The sequence below is a fragment of the Lepisosteus oculatus genome, chromosome 6 (genome assembly GCF_040954835.1).
Source record: "Lepisosteus oculatus isolate fLepOcu1 chromosome 6, fLepOcu1.hap2, whole genome shotgun sequence".
NCBI lineage: Eukaryota > Metazoa > Chordata > Actinopteri > Semionotiformes > Lepisosteidae > Lepisosteus > Lepisosteus oculatus.
This window is the reverse complement of record NC_090701.1, coordinates 21,676,282-21,699,630: the sequence shown is the minus strand read 5'-3', so window position 1 is coordinate 21,699,630 and position 23,349 is coordinate 21,676,282. Positions and strand designations below refer to the sequence as shown.

The following is a 23,349-nucleotide window of genomic DNA, read 5'->3' as shown; positions in this document are numbered from 1 at the left end:
CTAATTCATTTCCTTCTCTTTATACACTAACACCATCACTAACTTTTTTGCAATTCCTACTCAGCACAAGTCACATTGACCTTAGAATACCAAGGAAACATTGTCATATCTTGCCAAAAACATTCTCTCTGTCTGATTGCCTATTTTGACACTGCAGATTTAGTATTATGAAGAGCTTAAGCCACAGCTAATGCACAGCTTGGTACAGTACATCAGTCCTGAATAAATAACACAGCTCAGCACAATAGAGAGGAATCACATCATAAAACTGGATCGTTCATACTTCTTCATTAACAAGTTTGTAACATACTGTATTTTAAGACATTCTCAAGATATACAGTATGTTGGTCTTGTCAATTAATATATAGAGTAAGTACATGAAAAAGGAGAGCCCCAGTCTCAGGTACTGTAAGTGATTAGAAATTAATTAGCAGATATATTGTTGTGCAAACCCAACCACTCTTCACAAAGTTGGAAACTGACCCAGCAAACTGCCTCACTCTTTGTTCAGGCAACATTGTTAAATTCGGCAAAGCAGAAGACACATGGTTTCATATGACATAATCAATGTCACCATTCAATGCTAAAAATTGGATTCACAATCACTTAGGCAGTTGGGCTAGTTTTTGCTGGGCAACATTTTTTATTCCTCAGTCTCTCATAGTCGTTTCATGTTCCGATTGGAATGTATCCAGGCACAATATGAATTTAAAATTTCAAGCACTCAGGAAAGAGGATTTTAAATATAAACCAGTCATAATTGTGTGATTTCAAATTGACTTAAAATTAAAGGGGATCCATAATATTACATCTGATCTTACAAGCACAGCTTCTTGTGGATATGCAGTCTAGGTTTCCAGCAGTTGAGGAGTTAATTGCTGAGGAATTCTCTGACTGCATTCCCACAATTAAACTGAAGCACTCCGAGATCCGATTCCCTTTTAAGAGATGTTATTTCATGTTTCCAGCTGTTGTAGATTTCTTAAGTGTGAACAAAGAAATGACTAGAAACTGAGATGTCTTGGTGTTTTCCTTTGTGATCAAACATAACATCTCCATGTGGTTCATTTCTGAAAACAATGGATTATGTCTTTCAGCAAATGTAATGAACAACCTTTGGTGTTAAACCATGAAATTCCATTGATTCCTTTGAATGTCTTGTTTTTTTATGAGGACAGAAATAACTAAAATAAAGACGAAAAACACTGAATTTAGCAGATTTCAGTTCAACAGTATTCTTGATTAACGACATTAAAAATAGTTCTCTGACGGTACTGTATATTTATTTCTAAATTTGTATTTTATGGGTCGTATATATTGATTGCTAACAATTTGCCATCCATGCGTGATCAGAAATCCTTGTCTGGACTGTGGAAAGCCGGAGCCTGCCTCCATGGGACACATAACTGCTCTTCTCCTGGACAGGATGTGACTTGCAATTTAGAGCGACCAGTCCAACCTGCCAATATTTGCATTAGAAATTCAGCCAAAGCCAGCATCAAACCTCAAATCCTTCATTTGTGAGGCTGTCACGCCTGACATCCCTCCCTAGAGGGCGCTCCACTACTCCTGTTATTGTTATTGTTCTTGTGATTAACCTCCCCAGGTGTACCTTCTTAGGTGTATTATTTAAAGACTAGCTCCTCCAGACCTCGGGGCTCATCATTAGGGTAAGGATGTCGCGAGGCCCGCCTGGCACCAGGAAAACCTACGTCCGCCTCCTGAGGGCATAGGCCTCATCCCCGACACCTCCTGCTTCCTGAGCCCGGGGTCTGGAGAATCTCGCCCCGTCACCCTTGGACCTCCATGTTTTGTATGTCTGTGTGTTCCCCCCCTCCCGGGGACTTTAACCTTGTCATGTCCCAGGATGGATTTCTTGTTAATGGACTCTCAGACTGTACCCTGACCTGCCTTTGGACCCGTTTGGATTTGGATGCCGTTCTTTGTCTTCCCCGTTCACTGTCTCATGGATTGTCACTATTATTTTATGCACTATTAAACCCCTGTGTGTTCCCTTTTTCATGCCTCCTATTTTCTCCAGCTCTTACTGCATTGCATAGGGTCTACTACAAGACCTGACACGGATCTCAGTCCATGTTTGTGACAGAGGCATCACATCTGACTTTGCCAGGATTGGTCCTTGCTCTGTCTGATGCTGTATATTAATAGATGCCTTAATTTCACTGTGTCACTGTGATGCTCAACCTACAGGGTTATCTGCAAAGATAATAGTATTAATTTTGAAAACTTTCCAGTCTCTCACATGCAGGCCTTGACTCTCCTTTTACAGCACTGCCTGCCAGTGAAACTTATTTCTGCAGTGCTCAGAGCACACCTCTGTCTGATGCATTGAGAGTTATGTACTGAACATAACTGTTGTACTGTATTTGTTAGAAGGGTGTTACCCTGTCTTTACAGGGTTCTAGCCCATGCTATAAAAAAGGTTACACTGCAGTTATTAAATATGCCATATGGATTTTACTGTCAATTGACAAGAGTAAGGGCACAAAAGCATGCCGTTATTGCCCTGTTGTCCATCAATCCATTTTCTAACTGTTTCTTCCAAATCAGAGTCACAAGGGAGCAAGAGCCTACCCCAGCAAGCAATGGGCACAAAGTAGGATACATCCTGGACAGGACACCAGTCCATTGCATGGCACACACAGACACAGACACGCACACACTCACACCAGGGCCAGTCTTCCCAGAAACAAATTAATGTAGCAGTGTATCACTGGACTATGGGAGGAGCACCTGGAGTAAACCCACATGGCCATGGAGAGAACATATCAACTCCACACAGATGTATTTAATTAAAGGCCCCAGTATTGCAAGGCAGCAATACTCACCACTGTACCGCTGTGCCACTCTTTAGCACCCAGCTGAGTAAAAGATAAAAGCTTTACTTCTACTCTCTTAACTATCTGTGTTGACATTGTGCAGAGACCTTGGATCCAGTGCTGGAGTCTTGTGCAGCTCTGAAGGAGGCTGGCTTTGTGGAGTCAAGGCGATACATCATTGACCCAGATGGGCCAGGACAGGGGCTCTCCCAGTTCGATGTGTACTGTGATATGGCTTCTGACCCACTGACAGGTAAACTGAAGGCTAATAGGGGCAACACTTCACACCTAGCATTCTTGGATGACCTTTCACCTGTTCTTTTAATTGCTAGCTCGCATTTATCTAGTTACTCGAATCCCAGGTAAGAGTTCCCAGTTTTAAACCATTCCCTGCTTAATTTCCTTAAAGGATATTTTTAATTCTAACCATTGTTCTTAGATCTGCCTGCTAACCTGCTTTGTTAAAAAGCATGTAAAGCCCAATGATGGGGAATGAAAGTGCAGGGTCATATATATACATACTTTATAAAGTAAATACATTTTGTACTGTAGATATAATATTATTGCAAAATATAATTTAATTCAGATAAATTGGGGGCTGATAAATATGGATGATACAACTTAAATCTGTATATTTATTTTTTAGTATGGTTCAGAAAAACAAAACTACTTTTTCAATAAATCAGCAATTGATCTATAGATCAGTATAGCCAAATTAATTTAATGAGAAATTAAATTAAATCATAAATCTGTTTTCTGCAGTGAAATTTTCATAGTTTGGAACTTGTCTGAAGCATGTTGTGTAACTGTACTTTTTTGACACTTCGGTATGACATAAAATATGCCAGAATGAATAATCATGGAACAAATGCCCACAGTGGACATTCATAGTTGCGATTACAGGAATGTTAAAAAAACAGGTGGGGAGCTGCGTCAGGAGAAAGGCTGTTACAGGAAAGAGCTCCAATACGAAGCAGATCTCCCTCAGCTCCACGCCTTAACACAACTGTCCAGGTCCTGCCAGCAGTATGTCAAGGTGAGCTGGGAGCAGAGAGCAGGAGAGAAGACAGCTGCACAGCTGTTAAAACGTCTGCTGTAGAATGTTTTCAAACTAACGTTGAGAAGTCAAAATAGCTTTTTCCTGAAGCCTCCATCAAAAGTTATGATGAGGTTGGTATTTTTCTTTAATTGACAGGTTATGAAGAGTTAAGTATTTCATAGAACTCATTTGCACAAACTCTACCCAGTTACAGCAATGCCAAGACTTATCTAGACTGAAAAGTAGAAAGACAAACAATTGTTAAACTTTCTTCATTTGCCTGTATAAAATACCCACAAATCTTCAGACACCCCTGTCATTAGATTTCACGGACATGTGTGATAAATATTTGTGTTCAGAATCATTTGTGTTAGCCGTTGAACTGTGGACAGGATTAAACTGGATTAAACTGCTTTGAACTAGTGTCCCCTGAGGAAACGCAGAGCCTGAACCTTGTTTTTCGTCCTGCAGCTGGACTGTCGGCACACTCGCTTCGTTCAGTCTGGCTGGGGCTGGTGGGTCTCATGGGAAGGGCAGAAGATGCTGGACTGGGGAGGAGCTGAGAGGAACAGTGGGAGCTGTGCGTGTGGCATGACAGGTGACTGAGCCCGCCATCTTGTGCTTCTGTCCTCAGTCAGCCTGACGGACAACTCTCACTCATTGCAGAGTCTGCATGTTTGGTGTGGTTAATTCATATGGATTCATTTTTCCATGGATCTATTTGTGGCATACGGGTGTTTGCTTTAATTTATATAATGCTCATTAGAACATAAGAACATAACATAAGGCCTATCTAGCCTGTTGTTGGTGGTGAACTTATCTAAAAACCTCATCCAGCCACCATTAATAAATAAATTAATGAAAACACCAAACAAGATATTTTACCGTGTAAAATTATTTTTTCATCTAAAGGGGGGTAATCCAATGTGAAACAAAAATCACATTTTCTGAGAAACTGGAGTTCAGAATGTAATAGATCATTATATGATAGTTATATGATCCAAAAATGTTCATAGTTCCACACTACTAATCCCAGAAATTAGTTTTTCAGTGCAGTCTTTTCACTCTAAGCCACATAAAGATGCATTTTGTATATACTACCATTTGTACTGTTTTCACTAATGTCACCAATGAATCAGTGTTTTACCTCTCTCATTTACTCATTACAATGTGCTTTTATATGCAAATGCCTTCCAATTTAAAGGCAGCTAAACAGCACTGAGGACTCAATATCTGAGACTGAACTGCAGATATACTGTAGCTGACTCCTGATTTTCTAACTACATATTGATTAGAGCTCAATAGTGTTTCCACACAACTTTGGGCACATCCTAATATGTGACCTTCAGTTTGACACTGCTTACAACTGATATTTTGTACCATATTTCTCCTTTAAGAGGTGATAAAAGGAGGTGTGTCATTATGAACTACATATACAGTAGGTAGCTATTTCAGTAGTGTTTCATTCCTACCCAGAGAAGGTACAATGCGTAATCTTATGAGAAGCTGTTAGTGCCACTTAAGGTGAACTTGCTGCAGAAATAAGATAGGTTAGAAGAGGTATTGTCCAGAATAAAATTATCAATGTTATGTATTTCTTAAGGAAAAATTAAGAATAAAAAACTGAAGAATGCTTGTGTGTTGTTATTTCTGGTACAGTGGAAATAATATGTATGAAATAATACCCGAACGAGGATTGTACTGTTTGTTGTATTTAATGCAGAGCTATTTCACCCACTTTCCTTTACATTTTTAAAACAGTTCACATCATTATAACTTTAACTCTGTTATACAATACACAAATAAACAGTACACATCATCTCTCCATGACTTCCATCGGCTTGTAACAATCCCAACATAGTTCATTTATCTCCTAACAAAACCCAGCACCAACTACATATGTTTGACCATTATACAGTATATCGCCTTGCCTTTATGAGCTACTTTTCATTGTAAAAAGTTTGATATTTCTGATGTTCCCATGGTTTTCATATTTTATTATCCTAGGAGGCCAATGAAAAATAAGTAGGTAAATGTTCAGAATCTAATCCAACAACCTTCACTGTTACTAGAAATTCTTATGTGATGAGAAAGGACTTTTAGCATGTAGTAACTTTGGCATTATGGTTGTCTTCGGGTTTTTTGGTTACGCAAGTTATCATTGAGGTATATTTCTTTTTCTTTATAATGTCCAGCTATTTTTCTTCAGTTAGGAACAGCAGAACGTAAGAACTTAGACAGTGGACTAATACAGTTGCCACTGAGAGAGTTAACACTGCAGTCTTACAGGAATACAACCAAACCAAGGGGCACTGTTACAAGACCTGATCTTTGACCCTCCCCCATCTCTACAGTACTTCACAAATCATGTTCCTTTTACAGCATTAGAGACTAACTTGAGTCATTGTGCAGCACAGAAAGCTATTAAAATACGTTTATAAAAAGAAAACAATTTAAAAAACTAGGAACAGTTCTTTCCATCACAACATTAGTTTATTCAGTTCAGCTAGCCCTTTATCAACACCACCCTATACTGTAGCAAACTACTGATTACATGACCCAACTAATTCAAATATTAGCATCACACAAACTGTAAATTGACCTGAATTCAGCTTATAACCATAAAATAATGACTATAATACTGTGAGGTGAATCTGACACTTATCAATGTTAGCAGTGTTTGCAATTCCCCTTACCTTCCTCAGAAGGTCTGAAATGATGTACAAGTACAGTATGTAGAAATGGCGGTATTTACCTAGCAGTCCTTAAACAAGGGGGACAGTAAACATGGAGGAAGACACTGATAAACTCAGTGTGAGGAATTTACTCAGGTTAATTAACTCCAGTGTATATCATTTGGACCACCATATTAAAGAATAAACATTGAACAGTGCCAGGGCCATTCCTAAGGAGGTCATTAAGACAATCTCCATTGGAATGGATCACAACATCATACAGTGCATACAGGAACAGAGAGGGAGTAAGAGAGAAAAGACAAAAGAAGGGAGAAAACAAGTGGTTGAATGATGGGAGAGTTCTGTTTTAACCAGGCTGGGTTACCAGACAGGTCATCTGAAAGCTGAATAGTATATTGAACTATGAGCATTATTATGAAACAACTTGATGTCTTATCTATTTGAAGAAATGTTGACATCTTATATAAGATAAGATAAGATCACTTTATTGGCCATATACAATTCCTTGCATTAGGAATTTGTCTTAAAATTGCTCTCCATGAGACACACAGGCAGGGAGAGAGAAGCTTGGGGTCAGAGTGCAGGGTCAGTCATTTATATGGCACCCCTGGAGCCATTGGGGTTAAGAGCCTTACTCAGGGGCCCAACAGAGTAGGATTCCTCTGCCAGCCGCAGGCTTTGAACCAGCAACCTTCCAGCCCCTTCCAGCATCCTTAGCCACAGTGCCACTGCTCCACTAAATTATCGAATCCTCTGGCTAAAAATGTCCTCTCCTATTTTAATGATACATTGTTAGAAAGGGGAAATTGGTTTTGGTCTGCCATCCAATAAATGACCATGTGCTGCTAAATGTTTGCTTATTTCCTGTTTGGTATTTTGGTTATAATACACTGATTTGAATTTGTGAGTTTTTCAAGATATTTGAAAAAATGCACGTTACAACAAACATGAATATGAAATTAATATGAAATTTTAAATGCACATTTTATACAAATTTATTTTAAAAATGCTCAAATTCGAAAAATATCCCAAATATTAAAATTACCAATGACAAAAAGTGTGTTACATCCAATTCTTCATTCAGTAAAATTGCATTGTGAAACCTCTTCAATTGCTTGTATTATTTTATGAAGTCCAGAAAGTACTTGACGGGATGTTTTTCTGAATCCAAATCAAGAATTTTGGAAGCAGCAATGAGCCTGTGAAAGGCCTCGTCTTTGTTGGGACTGAAGCTGGTAATGTTGAAGGAGGAAAAGTCAAAGTCAATTTTATTTTTCATGTCTCCAATCTTGATAGAATTGATAATCCCATTTTCCTCCAAAGCCTTTAATATTACAGGAAAAGAAGGGTTTTCCAGGGCCTGAACATGCTGAAAAACAGGGCTAGATATACCTACAACATAGCCTCTGGGTTCAGGGGTCCAGATGTGTGGATGGACATCACAGGCTATCAGAAAGGTGCACAGAATAATGTCCGTGCCATAGACCGTCTTGATCCAGCTAGGCAGATAACTTCCACCTGGTCGTGGGTTGATCTCGATGAGCTTGGGGCCTGTTTCAGTCAATTTCATATCAAGATTGTAGACCCCATTCTTCAGGCCACAGTGGAGGCAACACTGGTATGCAGCAATGGCTAACTGGGTCTCTTTTTCAGGGCAGAGGCAGGTGGGCATGACGTGTGATGTGTTGAAAAAGTAAGAGAGTCCAGGAGGCCCACGATCAGAGACAAATGCTGCCAAAAGCTTCCCCTGAAAGATTATCAGGTCTACGACATACCTTGGGCCGCTAATAAACTCCATCAGAAATGGTTCATTTTTGAATCCCTTGTTTATCATGTGATAAGTTGTTCCTTTTAAGTCCCACTTTAGGCTCTTGAAGTGCTGTTGGCACTGCAGGGAGTTCTCCACTATTTTGACACCCATTCCACCACTGCCTTGCTCCAGCTTTACTGCTGCAGGGAAGCCCACCTGTGCCATGGCCTCTTCGAGCTCCTGTTCACTGTCCACGGGTAGGCAGGGCACTGCGTAGAGTGAGGGATTGGGGAGATGCTGCAGGCCGTGGCAAATTCCCCCCAAGTGCCGATGAGAATTACTCTTCTTTTTGGCAGTAACGAGTGCTTCAAAGCCATCACTGGGAAGACCTAGTTCTTTGCACACGAGGGACGTCAGTATAACTGTATCGCAATTAAAAGTTGTGCAGCCATCGACAATCACGTTCAAATCCCGGACCATCTTGGATATGATATGGGCATGAGACTCATCTTGCGTGTGATCGCTGAAGTCGTGATGAAGAGTTTTCCACACCAGCGCAAAAGCAGGATGGGATGAATTGCAATCCACCAAGATTATCTAAAAAAACAGAAATTAACACAGTGGAATCTTACCATTCTTTTTTGGCCATGGGTTTCAAACTGGGAAGAACAGCGTGTGTTGATGTCTATTTACATTCAGATGCTGTAGGATATTGTTCTGTACTTGAATAATCCTGTCATACTCTGAAATCATAGTTTTGGGGTGGCAGTGGATGGATTTGGAAGCAGAAACCTGTCAACTAGGACATATCTGAAACTTTTTAAGATCCTTAAAGGGGAAAAATAATGCCAAAATGTGACAGCAGTCACTTGGGAAACTAGCTCTTGATCTAAGTCACGAGACAACGGCATATACCCGTTTTATTGAAGTTATTTTTGTCATGAAAACCTTTTACATTTATTTTTGGGAATTTCAGATAAAACTCTCGGAGAGACCAAATTAAATTTAGGTCTTTATTGGCCACCGTTTCCTTTTTGTCTTTCTAGTTTCCTAGTTTTACTTACAAAAGTTCAGGATTTGATTTCTTTTAAAAAGGAGGCTTGGGAGATGAGCAATGGTTAAAATGTTTTTCCAGGCATGCTAAAGATACAATTGCTTCGTAATGATGAAAATCCATTTCAAGATGTATATTATGCTACAGATATACAGTAAGCTTAAGATGTAATAAATAAGATGTAAACTATTTATTATTAAATGTTCAAATAAATACCGGCAGGGATTGACTGGTAAACAGATGAAGAAGGATACTAAACCATTTGAATTCAGTTTTGTCAATACTGATGGGGTAAAGTAAGATTGTAGAACATTTCACATATAAAGAATTGTTATTTTCTATTTTTTGAAAACATGGAAGTTAACATAACTGATTTATCTCATATTGTAGAACAGCTCAGGCTGTTCACTAGCATTTTGAAATTATGTGTCTTCAAGGAGGGAAAATTAACATGCTCTGCTTATTATTTGCACCTCTGATCTCATCAAATAAAACTAGAAACTGAGACTTTTAATCAAAACAGTGCACATGTGATTTTCTTAAAAATAAGAAACACCAGCCTAAATATCACTTATGTATGCCCTGGATACAGCAATAAGTATCTTTATGACGTCAACATTTTATGCATCAGAATTTGGATTTTTTAACTGAGGCGAGAAACCTTACCTTGATGTGATATTTCTTGGCTGACTGAAACACTCTCAGCTTATTTAAATTTCCTGCTCCGATGTACAGGATGGTCTTGTCAGCGATGAAAGAGCAGTGGGCTCTGTGGCACATGGCCTGTACGAGAGGCCCGACAGTGCTGCCCCGTTGGTGGGGCTGCAGGAACTGAGTGGCAGTGCTCTGAATTCCTCTGTGGTGAGAAGTCAGGCTCAGGAGGAAAGGGTGCAGACTGTCCTTGTGCTGTGTCAGAGCAAACTCCACACCTGAGAGAGGCATATTTACACAGAAAAGTTCAAATATCTTCACACAAAAACTTATAATGAACTATAGACCATGAAAAAGGATATGTTTTGCAATGGTCATTTACTCATTTACTAGTTTACAATAATATTGCTTACGTTTATATAGCGCTTTTCTAGACACTCCACTCAAAGCACTTTACAGGTAATGGGGACTCCCTTCCACCACCACCAATGTGCAGCATCCACCTGGATGATGCGACGGCAGCCATAGTGCGCCAGAACGCTCACCACACATCAGCTATCAGTGGGGAGGAGAGCAGAGTAATGAAGCCAATTCATAGATGGGGATTATTAGGAGGCCATGATTGGTAAGGACCAATGGAAAATTTGGCCAGGTAGCCCGTGTTACACCCCTTATTGATTACATATTGAATAAAAAAAATCTATTTTTGTATTTTTTGGCCAATTAAGTACTTGCTTTTCACAGATTTCCCCTGTTACCCAGACCTCAATATCAGAAAATAGTTTATTTAGCTTAAATAAGATATTGTATGAATATGAATTAAATATACAACAGAACTCTGGAACCTGCTGGAATGTTATCTATGGACTGAATTTTTAAACCATGTTTTAAAGTTAGCTGAATTTGTATTTTCTAAATTTACTACCGGAATATTCATACAATATCTCATTTAAACTAAATAAACTATTTTCTGATATTGAGGTCTGGGTGAAATGTGTGAAAAGCAATTACTTAATTGGCCGAAAAATACAAAAATATATTTTTGTATTCAATTTGTAATTGAATTAATGACAGATATATTTTAGGCCTTTTCAAGTACTTAACTAAGATTTTATGACAATTAAAGAAAATAAGTGTAATCTTCCAGTACTTACCAAAAGATAGAAAAAACAAAGTTTTCAGAACTTTGCTAGACACAATAGCCTAAGTTTTTATTTATTTATATGCATCATAATAAAATGTACCCAAATATTGTTGGTTCGATTTTGAACCAGTACCACTAAAGGCATTAATCTTTCAATTTGTCCAGTTGGTCAGTATGAATCTGATACTGGAAAATCATAAATGATGGTACTGGGACTACTTCAGTTAGCCTATGTTAACCATCACCAAGCTGCCCAGCTAAGAGAAGACTCCTGAGTTAAAACTGAGAATTTTTCAGAAAGATAGGTAGCTACTGTAGATAATCACAGATGAACTGGTGATTCTGGACTACAGTTTATATCAATAATATCCTACAAACTACAGAACTGAAGTTAATCTACTGGACAATAAAATAATTCTAAGGTCTTAACAGTACTGTAGGTAGATTGAGATGTTTTGTGAATTTTTAGGCTAAAAAATAATGTAAAACTGCTTTGCACCTGTAAGGTTAAAGTTAAAAAAGAAAGAGTTGAACTGCCAAGTGGCATAAACAAATTCACCCCATTTAATATTGTATTTGTAAAAAATAGTAAGAAATTCAACCAACTCTAAAATACTAGAGAGGTTCCAAGATAGACCAGCCAAAGGTAGAAAATATTGGCAGCATACAGTGAGATGTGATGCTTTGTTCCATAAATGTTAATAAGTAAAATTGAAGTATTCCACCACACAGCTGGTACAAAAGGTTTCAAAGAGAGAGCAAAGAGCAGAGGACTAAGAGAGCAGCCTTGTCTGGTTCCTCAAGTCAAATGAATTTGAGTAGGTATCACTGACCCCAATAACAAGCAGAAGCATTAGGCTGGATGCACTTTACAGAGTACAGATCAAACTGATAAATTATCTTTCTTTCATCAACCCTCTCTGAGAGTGAATTAAGGAGAGAATACACGCATCAAGCAAAGGGACTAGATACGTTACATACCATTTTATCTGTGTTTAGAAGAGATAACAGGCGATAGTTAGAGTATTTTATTGGGTCCTTTACTTTTTCTGATCTAAGTCAAAAACATGGAATAATTATCTGGGGAAGTTATGCTTAAGATTTACAATGCGTTAGTAAGACCTTGCTTAAAACTCATGTTCTGTTTTCCTCACTATATTACATTATAAAAAGTATGTTTTATATCTTTGTCTCAGGAGATTATCAGACAGTTTAGGATAAAGGGGGGTTCATGTTTCAGTTAGGGAAATAACTAAATCTCTTAAATTAAGAACAAATGAGATTGAAAGGAGATTTGATTCAAGGATATAAGATCCTATGAGGTTTTGATAGCATCAGGTTGAGAAACAAGGATTTGGTGTCAAACTGGAAACTAAAAGGGGATTTATTTCAGAAGAAGACTAGGAAATACTTCTTTACAGGAGCTGAAGATATCTGCAAACCTCAGGCTTTCCAGCCAAATACTTGAGGCGCAGGATCTGAACTCTTGTAAGAAATGGCTTGAAATGTTTTAGTCTCATTAGCTCCTAAATTACTAAATGAGAAAATCTGGCATGCATCATTTCTTATGTTCCTGTGTTCTGCCTATCCTTAGCGTATAAGGTCACTAAAGAGCAGTACCTATGAAATCAATCTGAGCAGTAGCCCCTCCCCTCTCTTCACTGGAGAGCTGGGACTGGTAGTCCATGATGCCTTGCATGGCTGCCTCGGCCCACTGCTTCAGGAGCTGCTGAAGTTCTGTGAGGTAGTCCTGCTTTGTGAAGCCCCAGTCCTGAAGTGTCACTTCCAGAGACTGCAACACTGTGGGGCTGCTTCTAATCGGAGCTTCTGTCCCGTTCACCCAGCACACTACCTGAAATGCAGACAAGCAACATTAGCACTGATGTCCAGAGCAGTGATACTTCCCCAGAGATCCTGCAGAATTTAAATTTTAAGATAAATATCTTCAAAAGATAATGGCATGGAAACATTATTACTTCTCTTCAGATAAGGTAGGAAACTGGATGCTGGTGTTTCTTTCCAGATGTACTTTGATACAGATCATCTGAACAGTTTTTCATGGGGTGAAATTATACAGTTATCTTTACACACATATGGGGAACTTATTTGTTAAAATAACAGACCCCATAATTTGATAATTATCTAATATTATTCTACTTGGGTTCAACATCTACTCACAACCACCTGACTACAATATATTTTATTTGCACTGTACCTGCATCAACTGAGGCTGATCATCAGCAGAACGGCAAACTGTGGCTCTGATGTGGAGATCAAGCTTTCTTCTTGAAACCTCTGGCTCTGAATAAATATACAGTATACAGGCAGCTATATTAAATGTTTAAAACATATTAATTCATATCCATGTAGTTTCACTACCCTGTGCTTTACTGTTCATCATAACTTCATCAGAGAATGTCTGATTTCATTATCAACACCAGAAAACCAAGCCCGAGGTGTAAGAAGAATATCAAACTTCATTTTTTAAAGTGAAAATTTTGACTGAATAGGAAATAATTATCATTATTTCCCTTAACCGTGTGACCCTTAACCATGTGGGTCATCAAACAAAATGTGAGTTTACATGTTTCAGTTCTAAATAGTGGAAACAATATCTTGATTTTCAGTGAAATTGTGTATATACCTATGTTTCATGTTAGTCCCCATACATTAACTTTAAATAGTAGCAGGAAATGGTGTAAGTCTTAAATACATTCAGTCATTTATTTATTTATTGCATTATTGTTCTTCTATGTGCTAATAAGCATTCCATTGTCTGTCCTTCGTCATTATACCATTTTCATACAATGGCACAAAACATTCTTGTGAACACAATACCCTGTGTCTTTCCTTATGCACTGTGGTACTAGAATTCTCTTGACGCACATTTTATGTGTAAACTGGTGTCACTAACATTGTGCAGTAAAAGACAAAGGAATGTTTCATTAGGAATGACAATGCCCAAGATCAAAGCGTAATGAACTATTATGGAGCTGATATTTGGCTTAACCTGCTTGGCTGAGGGCTGACCTCCTGGCCATAGGACGAGGTCCTAGACAGATGGAGTAGCTGGCTCAAAGGAAATGCGAGGCTTGTAGACCTTATGGCAAGTAACACCTTTACTATCTTACAATAAATTAAGTGTAAGGAACTAACTGCTGCAGCTCTTGTGGACTCTGGAACTGGATAGCGAGCACTGATGGCCTAATGACAGATCCATGTGGGCACTGTGGAGAGGAAAACAAAAACTCCCGTTGGGAGAAAATCAACCTCTGGGGGTCCCGGCTGTCGTACTGTAGCTCATGGAATTTACGTGTGTGGATATTACGTGAAGTGAAAGCAGTATTGGATCCAAGGAGTAGCGGTGTGGAGTGGGAGAAATGATCCCAGTGCAGATTTGGATGTCGGGGATAGGGACTTGTGTCAAGGGGTGATTATTGAGTAGGCAGAGGTACGAGGCTGGGCGGATCCAGAAACGAGAGGCAGCGACGGCAGCCGCGGAGGATGAGAGGGAGAAAAATGGGCCCGGGGCCGGATCGGATGCCGGGAATAAAAACATGCATAGGACACGGGAATGAGGTGAGGGAATTACCTGTATGGATGTCGAGGGGGGTAGCTTTGATAGCTACAGAGGATGGAAGGGATGAGACTGAGGCTGAATTGGGGAAGGGGAATAAAGAGGCGACGAGAAGGGGACGCGAAACATTGAGCGGTTGGCAAGAGAAATGAACTGGATACCGTGGAAGCGAACAAAGCAGGAGCAGAGTGGACATGGGGGAGAGAAAAAAGGACAGGGATGTAATGGACACATGGGATGAAGGACTTACTTTAATGAGGTGGACTTAAAGGACTTACCTTAATGAGGTGGTACCAGTGGCAGAAAGGGCAAGAGAAAAAACACAAAGTCAGGACAGAGATGCAAGACATGGGACTTACCTGTATGGACATTAAATAGGTGAAGCCAAAGTAGCAGGGCTGACACGTGAGAGCTACAGACTGGGCCGGAAGTAGGACACCGGACAGACCCGGGGCCGGGGAGATGGCCGCAGTAGCAGCAGAGACAAAACGAATAGATCCAGGGCCAAATTGAACTCCGGGGATAGGGAAAATGAGACATGAATTTTGAAAATGCACGCTTCCAAGACGAAGACCCGACTCTGTGAGCAGTGCTGTCTGAGCCTGGGAGATATGCAATCACGTGGCAGCCTGGAATGTGTTTTTTTTTTTATAAAACGGAACACCAGGGGATCAAGACACAACGAGACAAGGACACGAGACATAAGGGCTGGGTTGGATGGAAACACGAATAAGACAGGGACGCAAGACGCGGGACAACTGCTGACTGGGCCAGAGGTAGGACACTGGACAGGCCCAGCGCCAAGGAGGTGGCCGCCATAGCACCAGAGATGGGAACCCGGGGCTAAATTGAACACCGGTCCAGGGACACGAGACGGGACAACTGCTGGCTGGGCTGGAAGTAGGACACCGGACAGACCTGGGGCCCAGGAGATGGCCGCAGTAGCAGCGGATGCAAAAGTCGCACACGAGGGAGAGGGATATCACATTGGTATTTAAAGCGTTTTGTGGAGGAAGGATGAAGGGAGTGATTGCTGATTACTGACAGCTGGGAACGATTGAACGTGGTTGTTTTCATCCCTCCCAAACTTTTGTTATATTTTGTTATATAAACTCCATATCATATAGCAGATTATAAAATACTGTATATAATATATAAGCTATGCAGCTGAAGGGATTTGTATTATAAAATGCTTTTGCAATGTAATGTGGCAGGTTGCCCCTTGAAACCACAGACCTGCCACTAGAAAGGACCACTTGCAAGGTAGCCTCATATGAGATAAGATCACTTCATTGGTCATATACAATTTCTTGTATTAGGAATTTGTCTTTTTTCATATCCCAGCTTGCTCTCCATGAGACACACAGACAGGGAGAGAAACTTGGAGTCACAGAGCAGGGTCAGCCATATGGCGCCCCTGGAGCAGTTGGGGTTAAGGGCCTTACCCAGGGGCCCAGTGGAGTAGGATTCCTCTGCCGGCTTCAGGATTTGAACCGCCAACCTTACAGCCACAGGCACAGATCCTTAGCCTCCATGGGTGTGTATTAGTCACTATTTAAAATATATTATTCAGTAATGGGTTGGAATGAACATTCTCATCTGTCTGTAATAAGGGGGTTGACTTTAGTATAGAAGGGTGTCCAACTGCAACAGCTGCCGTTTGGAAGAAATCAGGGTGTGAGCTAGGAAACGATGGTGGTACAGCAGATGTTTAATTTTGTGGTTAGACTGTTATTTCTGAATGACGAGTTTTATTTCTTTTAGAGTATTTTATTTGTGAGTTTTGTGCAAAGCCTTTAAATAAACCCAGGACCTACACTACCAAAAGTAGTTGTTAAAATTATTTTATTGGCCATATGGTTGTACTCTTCCTTGAACTTTATGTTCACCTGTATATTGGTCTTTCCTCTTTATGTTTGCACTGCTCCTACTAGTATGTATCATTCTCTTAATTATGTTGGAGAGCCGAGCTTTTACCTTTGAAGATGACACTTTGCTGCAGCTTCCAGGGCTTCAGCGGCTGGACTGAGTCGTAAGACGCCGTGATGAGAATGGACTCTCCTTGCTGGATCCTGGGCAGGAGACCTAGTGCTGCTTGAAGGATTTCTTCTCCTGCGCTCTTTTGGTGAACTGTCACATTGTCACGGAAACACCATTTTGCGCCAGAAGGTTGGACCATCACCTGTGGAGTCAAAAAACAGAATTAGGGTTTCTCGAAATTCTGGGCTTCCTTTACTCTTCAATCCTACAGTGTACATCCTCTTTCCAATTTTTCAGCATCATAAAGCTCTGCAGCTTATTAGAGACATTGTTTTACAGAAATAGGAATCTGAAGTGTAAAACTGCAAATCCTAAAATTAAATGTCGGATTTTTGTCATGTAAAGGGTAAAACTCAGGAAAAAGTTAATCTGTTTAGAAAGAAATGCAATCACGTTGCAGTAAACTGGTCATTTTTGTAACATACATCATAAACTACCTTTTCTATATTTGTTCTTTTTTGGAAAACACATAGTTGTCTGTCAGCTTCATATTAAAAACTGATTAGAAATGCAAACTTGTATTTAATCGGACTGAAGAAAATCTGCCAGTTTATCTCTGAATCTTATACCAAGACTAAGTTTTATTGCGAACCCTGTTTACTCAGAAAATACACTTGCTTTGTGGCAGCTCTCAAGGTCAGGATGGTGCAGAAACTCTTCAACAGCCCCCAGCATGGCTTTCTGCAGCTCTTCTTTCTCCTGAGCAGAAACCACGGTCACCTGGGTGTTCGGGGGCAAGGATTTAAGGTTGGGGCGAAAGGCAAAGGCCAGGGTTGGTGGTACTTTAATGCCTCTCTGAGCCACCAGCTGTCTAGTCAGAAGTACATCCTCAACCACTCTGGTGAGCTCGGGAGAACCGCAGGTTGGACAGTCCAGATCCTCTTCCGTTATGATGCCCAGAACTTGCCCATTTTCAGCCTCGTGTGGCATGCTGTGGTCACCCAGGGAGCTCAGGAAATAGCTGGCGCGTCGGGGAGGCTGGAAGGTGTCCAGGTTAGTCCAGCCCCCTGACCCAAAGGTGACGGCTTTGTGGATGAGGAGAGAGAAAAGCCCTGGGTGCTTTTGGGAAGGAGCCTTGGAGAGCCAAGAGGAGGACAAGCAGAGCAGCACATGACCTGGGGTGACAGCAGAGCAGCAACACGGAAATTATCAGCATTGATTCTTGTCAGCAACATTACTCCTAGGACCAACCCGTGAAACATTACTCATCATAATGAGAACACTATAGGGTTTAACCAAAGTCTAACTCTAATGTTTAACGTGTAAGTTTTACTAAGTCTATTTGAAATGAGGTTCGCTTTCAATCAGAGAATTCGCATTAACCAAGAATTCATCCTTTCAGATGAAAAAAAGATTGATGTGAAGCATTTTTCAAACTGGCCCCAAATGTGTGACACTAATTTGCTTTTGCAGAAGGTAAAACAGTCTCTTCAATAATGTCCATTAATATTAAATTTGCATACACTTGGTTCTTCTCTTAACTTGACAATTTTATTATGGCATGGGATATCCCCTGTACTGCTGCTTCTCTCCACTCGTGTCCCACAAGGCTCTGTGCTACTCCCAGGACCACTCACAATTTTCATACGACTTCTGTGCAGATAACACTCAGATTGTATTCTCGTTTCCTCGTTACTCTTGTCTCTTCCCATATGAAAAACCTGCCTCTCAGCCTAAGCATTCATTTCTGTGCACTATAAATGTACAACCCAAGTTAGTAATAACTCATGCATATATTAAAATGTTACCTTTATTAAAAAAGGTTGTGATGAAAAGCTAAATTTAGCTTTAACAGATGTCTTGGTGAAATTGATGGCTGGATTGTGGCTGAATCAGTGACGAGCTTTATTTCTAGACACCAGAGTAAGCAATGGGCATTAATGCTGAAGGAATTCAAAGACATCAATAAAACATACCGGGACATCGCCTGCCTCCCTCCAGCAGAATAGGAAGATATTTGTCAGGTGAGGCCAGAACACAGATAGTCATGTTAGGATCAGTCAAATCTGCAAAAAGAAACAATTCTATTAGTAATGTACCAAGCAGCATAAATGATTTAATAACCTTATTTACAGATGAAACAGGGGTGGAAAACATCAAATTAACCTTTGGCTCCACTGAAATGTATTTGATTCATAAAGCTTAAAAAAAGGGAAATAACTTTTTTCACTGGAGGAAAAAGTTTAAGTTTTGAAAGTTGTCCAGAGTGTGCTTCGACCCAATCTAATGGCGTTGCTAATAGGTTTCCATAAATCTTATCTTTGCTGTTTTTGAGAGATAAATAAAAAAAAGGTCCTCTTTACTTATACTGTTCCTTTTTGAATGCTTCTTCTGTAACAATGCATGCAATAACGCATTAAATTTAAGTATTAGTACTGCTTGCTCTTTTCCGTACCCTCTAGCAAGGTACCTCACTCAGATTGCTCCAGCAAAATACCCAGTATACAGATTAAGGTGGCTTGGATGAAAGTATCAGCCAAATAATTTATAATTAAGAAATTGAAAGGGTAGTGAATCACAGAGAAGTGAGGCCCAGGATGAGCAAGGAGTACCTATTAGAAAACATGGAGAGAAAAAATTATCTTTCTTTCTAGACACCTTCAGAAGCACTTTGCCAAAGATGTGTAGAGCTTCGGACCCACCTGCTCTTGGTGTAGCTGTGCGGTCTCTGGTTTCAGGAAGCCCCAGTTCCAGTAGTATCTGCTGTAGAGAGCTGTAATACTCTGACAGCCCTTCCTCCTGCAGGGCTGGGTCACTCTCCTCCCAGTGAACATGTGGACCGTCTCCTTCATTATAGTTCTGGCAGCCCACCTCATTCTCACATACTGCTTCAGGTGCCTTCAGTGTGTCCTTATTCCTCTGCATCTCTGATGGACCTTGTCAAGTGAGGCCTGCAGCACAAGTTGTACAAAACACAATTTTAGCATCACCAGTGCTGTGAGCTGCAGATTACTCATTTTATTTTTTAAGAAGCAATGCTTTTCTTAAATGGCTCAAGATGGATATATATTTAAGGCACTTAAATTCCTGCATTGTCTGATCTTCTAATAGTTGCACTATCTATTCTCTTAGATTCCCCACAGTGGGTAATGGAAGAAGTTTGATGTTACATATCCAAAATTCACCACCAGTTGGCTACATTTGGCTGTGTTTTACCAATGTACTTTTAATACAATACTGTATATCACAGGGAACATTTGTAAAGGCAGGCCTGTGCACTGACAGAAGTCAGCATTTGTAGGGGCAATACAACTAGCTCACAATTAGAGTTCAGATTACCAAGAAGTCAGCCATATTTTCTTGAGAAACTGCTTATTTCTGTAACTACCCATTACTGTAAGTCTTAAAAGAAAGAACAAAAGAAACCATTTTCATCACAGTCTGTTTTAATGAACTAAATGTATTTGTCTTCATTCATCCTCATATCTCTGAGTCCTTAATCTCTTACAGGAATATCATTCATTATCAGAAATACAAAGGTCAATTTATTTAATACTTCATGCTGAAAAGTAGAAAGAAGAAATACAATGTGACACATCAGAAGAAAGCTCGACAACTGAAACTTTATGGCTGTTCTTTCTACATGAATGAACCTTTAAGTGTTCCTTTGCAGTCAATGCATGCTGACACAGCTGTCCATTTATTATCAGAAATGTGCTTCTTCCTGGTAAGGGACACCGTTGTTAGACCGGGGCTGATCTGATCAGTAGATTCTGTGCAGGACTCAGGAGAGTGAAAAAGACACAAAGCCGAATCGCTAGGCAAAAGGAAAAAAAAAACAGGAACCCGGAAAGAAGGTCTGAACACGCAGAGTCAGAGACGAAGCAACAATCCTAAACACTAGGCGAAGTCAAAACCAGGAGGCAGGCAGTAGGTCGGAACATAGAAGAACAACGAGAAAGCTACAATCCAAAACAGTAGGCGAAATCGGAAACGAGAAGCAAGCAAGGTGATCAGAACCGGTAAAAATAAATCAAGAGAGAAACGCACACTAAGGAGCTCGAGGAGAATCCGTAATAATAAGCGAGGAAATGAGTTAAAAGGAGAACTAAAATAGGGACGGGAGAGAAAGGTGATTGGCATGTTACTTGCAGCGTGAGCTTGTGTCACAGGGTATGCGCGTGGGAATGCAAGAAGGAACAGAGATGCGAGTGGAATGCGTACAGTATCATGATTGTAATCCCTCCCCCTTAAGGGTGCTCCGGGTCTTTCACATTTGAGTTGATTTTGTGCACCTGCCCCCTGTTCCAGCCCTTCCCTACAAAAAAGCGTTTTTTTATTTATTTCTTGAAGTGTTTCAACTACAAACCCTGGAACCACTCTGGATTCTTAGGATTTCACCTGTACGAGGAATGTGCAAAGGTCTCCAGCTGGCCATCGTGACCTGCAGATCTTCACACAATAGCAAATCAGTCACACTCCTAACATTTCTAAACTACAAACTGATTTTTGAATTTTCCGTTGGACACCAACTTTTTAAAAAGCCATTTGACACCTTTCATTCAATATCTTTATTCGTCAGCTCTATTTTTTGTTAGAATTTCCTGTAGTGTAAATGCTTTACTTTTTGTACCCTTTTTCTCAACCTCATCAACCCTTGACAGAACCCGGCATTTTTAATGACCAGCAGTTTATGGATGCTGTTTTCTATAAGACATTCATGGTATTAGTATTTTTGTTTTTGTATTATAGCTGAATTTAAAACAATAATTTAATATTATTCTAGAAGTTAAAATTCACTCTCCCAGCCCCAGCACAGAGACCTTATACAGATACAGCTACCCTTCACACAATTACACATATAACTATTCCCATTTATACAGCACAGTGAGATTTGTATTCAATATAAACACTGGGCTTTCACATCGTCAGACTACTCGTTTATGAAAGTCACCAAAATTACACCAATAATACAACTCGAATGTAAGCTGTAAATTGGGCAATGTTTTGCACGAAAAACCCCCAAACATAAATAATAAGCCCATCAAATCAATATATAACAAAATTCACAAGAATGCATAGATATCTAATGATTAAATGATCTTTGCATTTGACTAATCTATTTCTTGACAACTTGATTTTTTGCACTAGCAAAATAAAAAGCTAAGGTAACTTCTCTGGTCTACTAAATAACAAAATTATATAAAAATAACATGTGCATAATGTTTTTTAAGCACTGAAGAATATTTTATTTCAGTTATCATGTAAAGAATGATAATTAGGTGGTCTTCACAGTCTGGGACTAGACCAGGAGTTACAAAGCATTTTGCTGTCAAGTGTCAAAATCATACTCACTGTCGAGTGCTGGTTAGGTCTCTTTTTCACTACTGGGACTGCTTCCTTTATCACACGGTTTTAAATGAATCGATGAAAACACAAATTATGCATAACCAAATGAGTTAAGGAGGGCTGCGTCCAGTAGCTTCAGTTGTTTAAATGATATAGGCAGGGCATTCCAAACTTACAGTAATTCCAGCTTGTACATGAAGATTCTAACAGAGCTAGTGCACATAATGTATGTTTTGATAAACAGACTTTCCAAGCCACTTGGACAGGTGTCCAAGACACTTTTTCCTGAAACTTAGCTGCAAGGTCATGCAATCCCAGCTTTCATTTTCATGTACTTTTTTTTATATAATGAACCTGTGCCATACATTTAAATACACTATAGCAACTATTAATTCACTTAGAATTAAGTGTTATTAAAGATTTCTAATAATCTTGGTATGCCTTGATCAAGCAGTCATTTGCTGTCTGTGGATGGCACAGGATTGTGGCTAAAGAGGCCCCTCTGATAAAAGACATCATAAAGCTGTATTAAACTGAACAATGTAATGACATATAGAACAGACGGACTCCAGCCAGTCTCCAGGCTGGTTTCTTCTTGAAATCACAGGTCAAAGGTTGCTATTCATCACCTAAAGGAAGATGCACCAATAAGTGATCAACAGGGTGGATATCAGAACCAAACCAGATGGCATTTCAGCCAGTCACCAACTTGTGATGTCATCCATAAACTAGAACCCAAATCATTCTGGCAAGAGCTTCGGTGGAGAGCAATCTTTGCAGACGATAGTACTCAATGGACAGTCTGTAAAGGTTGTGAAGAGTTTAAAATATCTGGGAACACATTAATCAGAGGCTGAGTTACACTGATAATACAGAAAACATTTTTAAGAAAGCAAATCGGAGGCTGTTTTTAATTCAAAGACTCAAGAACTTTAATGTTAGTCAAAATGTCCTATAGAAGGCATATAAAAGCCTTGCTGAGAGCATCCTGGCATTTAACATGACAGTTTGGTATGGAAACATGGGGTTGAAAACCAAAACCAAACTGTCCAGCACTGTGACAGAAAAAATTATTGGGAAATAGCAGCCCCAACTCTATGATTTATATCAAAATATAGTTCAAGTCAATATAAGTCATTTGTCCCCTCTGTAATAAAACTACTCAATGAATGTATGAACTGTACATGTAGTCCCACCACTACCTATTTATGTATCTATTTATTTAGATAAACAACATAATGTTGTTGTGATTTTATGTGACACTTACGT

General features: G+C 39.7%; 1 protein-coding gene across 2 annotated transcripts; it reads right to left on the bottom strand.

Moving 5' to 3' along the window:
- Positions 1-5,575: 5,575 nt before the first annotated feature.
- LOC102683811 (carnosine synthase 1-like) lies at positions 5,576-22,110 on the bottom strand. Of its 2 annotated transcripts, none has more exons than XM_069191066.1 (9): positions 22,087-22,110; positions 19,434-19,682; positions 18,708-18,797; positions 17,410-17,906; positions 16,729-16,933; positions 13,390-13,475; positions 12,795-13,026; positions 10,046-10,308; positions 5,576-8,922 (listed from the first exon to the last, which is right to left on the bottom strand). In XM_069191066.1, the coding sequence occupies exons 2-9, from the start codon at positions 19,654-19,656 to the stop codon at positions 7,696-7,698; spliced, it is 2,823 nt and encodes a 940-aa protein (XP_069047167.1). In that variant the 5' UTR covers positions 19,657-19,682; positions 22,087-22,110; the 3' UTR covers positions 5,576-7,695. The 2 variants fall into 2 exon arrangements, with proteins under 2 accessions (XP_069047167.1, XP_069047168.1); XM_069191067.1 differs by lacking the exon at positions 22,087-22,110 and adding an exon at positions 20,385-21,030.
- Between the last annotated feature and the right edge of the window lie 1,239 nt (positions 22,111-23,349).

Bases quoted from the DNA above. Each gene is read 5' to 3' on its own strand.
- LOC102683811 (XM_069191066.1), bottom strand. From the start codon at position 19,656: ATGCAGAGGAATAAGGACACACTGAAGGCACCTGAAGCAGTATGTGAG. The intron at 17,907-18,707 runs GTATGTTTTATT...CTGTCACCCCAG, and splicing joins GGGAGGCAGGCGATGTCCCG to GTCATGTGCTGCTCTGCTTG. The intron at 8,923-10,045 runs GTAAGGTTTCTC...CTGTTTTTTTAG, and splicing joins CCAAGAAATATCACATCAAG to ATAATCTTGGTGGATTGCAA.